General features: G+C 33.3%; 1 protein-coding gene across 1 annotated transcript in view; it reads right to left on the bottom strand.

Moving 5' to 3' along the window:
• LOC112690865 (polypeptide N-acetylgalactosaminyltransferase 3-like) overlaps nt 1-440 on the bottom strand; it is a 33,221-nt gene extending 32,781 nt beyond the window's left edge. The window contains exon 1 of the mRNA XM_025564969.1: nt 37-440. Coding sequence (XP_025420754.1) covers nt 37-194 — 158 coding nt within the window. The 5' untranslated portion in view covers nt 195-440. The remainder of the gene's footprint in view (nt 1-36) is intronic.
• Between the last annotated feature and the right edge of the window lie 5,918 nt (nt 441-6,358).

Raw genomic sequence — 6,358 nt, 5'->3', positions numbered from 1 at the left:
CTGCGATCGATAAACTCTTGTTGGTCTCTTTTCAACCTCAAAGACACCCAGTCGTCGTCGTCGTCAGCGGCAGCGGCGGCCTGGCCGTCGACCGCATCCTCGTTTTTCGACCACAGCAACAGACACGTGGTGACCAGGACGGCGATCGCCCACGGCAGTCCTCGGCGTACCGTCCGGCGGCAGCCCACGAACATCACGACGGCGGTACGGAGCGCATAACGTGACCGGGAGAACCGAGCATTTCCGACGGGACGAAGACGCGGGGTGACGTTGACCGGGGGAGGGAAAACGCGACGAGAACCGGGAAAAGCCGGCGCGCGACGCTGTGCCACCGGTTGGCAAGGAGACGTGCGTGGCCGACCGAAAGCAATGCGGGCGCGACGACGGTCGTGACGCGAATGGTAGGGTAACGGCGGCCCGAGCAGAACTCGCCGGTCGTGGAGACCCGATCCGTCGCCGCCACACGTCGTTGTTCCGTTGACGGGCGGCGGCCTTGACGGTCTCGGACAGCGCTGACCGTCGCCGCGACGCGGGAGCGCCATCTGCCGCCGTGCGTTCGCTGCGAGTCCGGTTCGCCGGCGGCGGCGGCGGCGGCAGCGGCATCCCGATGTTTCGTATTTTTACGCGTTTTCACCTACAACCATTGATTTTAGAATATATATATACACATTTACATACAGAATACGTATGTTGTTGCTTTTGCAACTTTTCTCATACCACTCCAATTTGTTGCTAAGTAAGTTTTAAATGCGTTTCGTGTAGGTACGAACGAAAATAAAACAATTTAAAATTCAATTATTCGCAATTTTCGACATTTTTGTTGCAATTTTGTCGGTTTTACTCATTTATCAGGCACTATTTTTATGTGCACCCCGACACACAATGTGCACTAAAAATGTAAAAGTGTGCACTACGGTCTAGAAAACAAAAATTAAATAATTAGCCAACTACTAGGAAATATTAGTTTTATTGAATTTTTTAAAATTTAATACATATATATATTATGTATGTAATATATTTCATTTTCTAAGACACTAGCCAGACTAAATTTTCATTTAAAGCAGTAAAATCAAGTGTGCAGTCCGAAATTGTACAAATAATAGGGCCTGTCATCAGTGGCGTATACAAAGGGGGTGTTTGGTAGATATGACACCCCCCTTGAGCCGTATCATATATTACATTATTATAGGAATAAAGGTAAATCTATAAATACAATATGAAATATAAAATAATGCACAATACTATTTACATATATACAGGTTAACATTATCGCGATTGCGACAATACGTGACGAAAATTATTCGTTTACGTTTTCGTGCAAAATTATATTAATGGTCTAAATTAAATGGTTTAAAAATAATAAAATATATTGTTTAAATTATTTATTTCATTAATAATATTATACATGAGATAACATTTTTAACTTTGTTGATCACGACTGACTTGTTGTTATTGAATGATCTTTGCATTTCTTAAATATTTTACAAGTTAATAATTTGTCTAAAATGAAGAATTTATAATCTGCGCATTCTTAATTTTCATTAAACCAATGTTTTATTAGATTACAACGTTTAAACCATGTCATAAAAATTAATTATTAAATAATATATATATTTTATTATATATTATATTATAAATTAAATATTATAAAATCAATGTTTATAGGTATAATGGTCGACAAGAAACGATAAGAAGTGAACTAGTGTAAAATCAGTAAAAATGATCAAAAAATGCAAAAAAAAAACTGCTAAACAAAAATTAATTATTCAGATTCAGATGCTAATGAAACACATTTGTGGCCAGGAAAGCATCATCTAAAAAGCTCTAGAATAAAATGCAAAATGCATCAACTACTGACTACTGGCCTAGTTATTATTTACAAGTACCTGTTTTTTTTTTTTTTTAGACGCAGTCTCAAATTTCTCCCCTGACGAGCCGCTTTTGAAATAAAAACCTACTTCTTTAACTGTGTGTATGAACAATTATATAAATAAAAAATGCATAAATAATAATTTCATAGCATCTTAATGTTATAATATAATAATGTAAAATTCAGACAGATTTAAAAAAAAATAAATATGTCTAGTCTTATTTGATATTATTAACAATAATATCTTAAAATTAATAACTGCAATATAGTATCGAAGTAAATTTAATAACGTTTGTTATAGTTAGGATCCGGATTTATATGCACTTAAAAAGCTTAAAATAATATGCATTAAAAATTAATTAAATATGTGCTTGATATGCTTTTATTTTTTTTATTATTCAAAAATAAGCCTTTGCCCAAAATAAATGCATTTTAATATATTTTATTCATTTTTTCCTATAAATTTTAATGATATTAAATTAGATAAACTTGGTATTTCCAGTACAGATATGAACTTATAACATAAATTATAGCAAATATTTACACATATATTCAACTAATAGAACAAATGCTTAAGTTAGGAATAATAATATAAAAAATAAGAAACTATTAAATTAAATTAAATTCTTTATATCATAAACCAAGTTAAAATGGATACTTACGGGAATTGTCCGTGATGTACCGAAATAAAATGTGCGCTCTCGAACAACACGGAGAGACGTATAAATGATGTACGTGTTCGCGTTCCGCAATAAAATGACAATATTATATATTTATTTAATATCAATTTATTATTTATTAAACAAGCTCGCGGACGGAGAATTATCGGAGGCGACGGTTACGTCCCCAGCGGCAGAGCCATCGATGATTCAAAACCATAGTTGATGTTGAGTTCATGACGGCGATTACAAAGGAACTCGATGATCCAAAAGGCCAAAGCTTATATGTGTAGTTTTAGTAGCAACAAAATGGAATATTTTAAACGAAGAGCTTGGTGTATCGTTAGAATCTCAGTCTGAAACACGATGGAACTCTTATGTTTCAGCTATACGTCCAATGTTAAACATCTTCCTAGTATTTTAAATTCGTTAAATAGAATATTAACTGAAATTAACTTGACGGATAAAATGTATAGTAAAATATTGCCTTCAAAAAAATATTTTTCTTCATTTGAATGCATAGCGTGGCAAGTTTTTTGTTTAAAGTACTTTCTTCTGTAAATGAACGAAATATAATTATTTAGTCTAGAGATGTATCTTTTGAAATTTAAATTGATTCAATAAAATTGTTGATAATTGAACTTAAATAAATAAGAGATAAATATCCTACAATTTTAAATGAAGTAGTAGTAGTAGTAGTAGTAGTAGTAGTAGTACTAATATAGTAGCAAACAATTTGAACATTTTACCATGTTTCCCAGATGAAGGAAAAAGGTCAAAGAGAAAAAAAATGTTCATGACGAGTATTCCTCCAGAAACTATAATTCAGCCTAATACAGAAATTACAGCAAAAGATTGTTTTAAGATAGATATTATATTTATTTGTATAAATGTTCTTATAACCGATTCGACGTATCGTTTTGAAGCACATCAAAAACTTTGTAACCTGTTTTCTCCAATTTTATGCTATATGAAATTATCATGTGCAGATCTTGAAATAAACGTAAAAAAATTATAGAAATATATTCTAATGATTTATCGCCAACCATATTAGATGAATTATCCAAAATGATGTTGTTTTTATCGTCAAAGAAAAATATATCAACAATCAAAACAAATACTAAAAATAGAATATCACCGGCTATCGTAGTATAGTAAAACAGTACTAATAGCATATTATTCATAGAAATATGCTGCGAATTCTCCGATCAGTCTAAACGAGGACGAATGAATTATTTTCCATATATCTGATATATCTAAATAATATGTATTATTTTGTAATACTTGATTTGTGTAAAAAGTGTACAAGAAAAATGCTGAACTCATTAGTTACTATTTATAGTAGTAGAAAAACGGCAAATAAATAATAATTCACATATGCACTCTTATAGTGTGCATTTGTAACGCAATATAATATATTGACTTGGAAACTAATTTCACCAGTGATATTTTGCCAACTTTTTTCTTCGGGAAATATGCTCAACAGCGACAAGCTTTTAATATTTTCATTTTTATGATTTATTTTTGTATTAACTAATTAAATTAAATTATTAATATTCATTGATTCAATTTAGATTTGTGAACTATATCATATTGAATCGCATGAATTAATTACAATCAAAAAACGTAATTTATATTACATTATAAACATTATTTAAAATAAATTCTGTTGACTCACATCAAATTTTTTTTTGTTATTATCATTTTCCATTATGTATATACAAATAATATTAAATTTAATGAGCATTATTTATTTTTATTTTATAGAAATTATTGATCGAAAACATTTATTTGTGATAATAACAATTACATTTGGTGCAATATGTGAAACATTGAGGTAATGTTAGTTGAATAAAATAAATATCTAAAAAATGGTTGGAAAAATATGAAAACGATTTAATCCCCCTAGATAAATTAAATTTGAATACAATTTTAGAGTTTGGTTGAAATTGAAATATTATTGACAATCAATATTCGTGAAATTGTCCGCAGCAACGGATTAATTATTTATTTAAGTTATTCTTTCGATATTTCACTCCTGTTTTAGCACTCTTCATAAAACGTTACTACACACAATTTTTTCATGAAAAATATCATAAAGACTTATACTATGGATGGACTTTTTGAGATCGAATTGTAAGTATTAATTTAAAGTATTACTATATCATTGTTCGGAAATTGCATTTCGTAAATACAGCACAAATTTTCCAGCTTTTTGTCTAAGATGGAGTCTAGAATCAAAACATTTTTTTCACCATTATTAATCTTTAGTTAGACATTTTAAATCAATTTTTTTAAACATTTTTAAAAAATTACTTAAGCTTCGCTAAACCCTAAAGTTCCACGGAACACAACACAGTTTAAGAAACACTTGTCTAGATAATACTAAAGTCGATGTTGAATATTGAGCTTTGAACCAGACTCAAATTGGATATTGCACTGAATTAACTGAATAGTAATTTTTTTTTAGCACTTTCAAATTTTAAATAAAATTATTTCAAACATTCTTCCATAAATTTAACTTATTAAATTTAAATTATAAAAACAGTTCACTATAATCACCGTATTAAAGCGAAGACCAAAAAATAATGGTATGCTATAATAAATTACAAAACACCGTACAAAACAATAATAACCTATCCGTTGCTGACTGCCACGCTGCCGTGCCAGGTCCCCGAACGTCGGCAATGTCATGTAAAATAAATTTTCCTACTACTTTTAGTCTTATAATGTTGAATAACATATCCGTATTGTTACAATATATTTTCATCCGACTAGATAATAGTGCTAGACTAGTAATTATTTTATTTTCAGTTTTTTATAAGTCCTATCACTTACGGAAAACTTAAAATAATCGTATTTCTAATAGGAATACCGAGCAATTATAGTTTCATACAAAATTTATTTTGCCATTCTTAAAAAAAAATAAAAAATTGTAATTAAAAATAATTCAAAATGAATACAACTACTACATTCACAAGAATACGCCTCAGTTATGTTTATACACCGTAACCACAATGATCTGTAGTAGTTATTTAATCTCACGGAACACCGTTTTCGTGTTTTCATTTTTAGAAATCCGTGTGAACACGTTCTGGTCAGAAGATTAAAGTGGACTCACAAATGTTGTAAATGCAAACAGTTTAAGTGGCCATGGTCGAAGGCTGTGGGCTGCATCAGTAAGTATGCACGGTTGTTACCGCAAGTGCTCAAAGTTTTTATACCAATTAAACTAACCGCTTTTGATTTCTGTTTCTCTTGCAGAATGCATGAAAGTTTGGCACCGTCGGTGTCGGCCAGTCGAAAGCAAATTCGACGAACGCGTGGTAGAACCGTGCACGGTCCAATCCACAGCTACCGTGAACGCAGATGGAGATAAGTCGATCGTCGGGGTAGCCCAGGCCGTTGGGAAATTTTTTAAGCACCCCTTTCGACAGATCTACCGCAAAGCGGGCCGTGGCCGGACAGCCGGTGGTGTCCTGGAACCAAACGGCCAACCACTGCTGAAGGCCTCGTCGGATTCGGTGCCGGTCGAATCGCCCGAAACGAAAAACGCCGATGATGCGCGGACCGTTACGCTGGACGTACGGCCGTTGACCGTTCACCCGACCGTAGCTCCGGGAACGGAAAACGTTGGGCCGGTAGCGGTTGCACCGGTAGAATGGCCAAGGTTGAGAAACGCTGTGTTTTTCACGAAAGCCATTCCGGACGAAGACGTAGTGATCGATAAGGTCGAACAGTCCGTCGTCACCGCAGAACCGGTCGTCGGATGGTTTTCGATCCAGTACCACTGCCGACAGCCCTATCGCAAGGTGATGATTACTTGGAC

Source organism: Sipha flava, unplaced genomic scaffold (genome assembly GCF_003268045.1).
Source record: "Sipha flava isolate LNK unplaced genomic scaffold, YSA_version1 52457_pilon_pilon, whole genome shotgun sequence".
Taxonomy (NCBI): Eukaryota; Metazoa; Arthropoda; class Insecta; order Hemiptera; family Aphididae; genus Sipha; species Sipha flava.
This window is presented reverse-complemented; position numbering and strand designations above follow the sequence as displayed.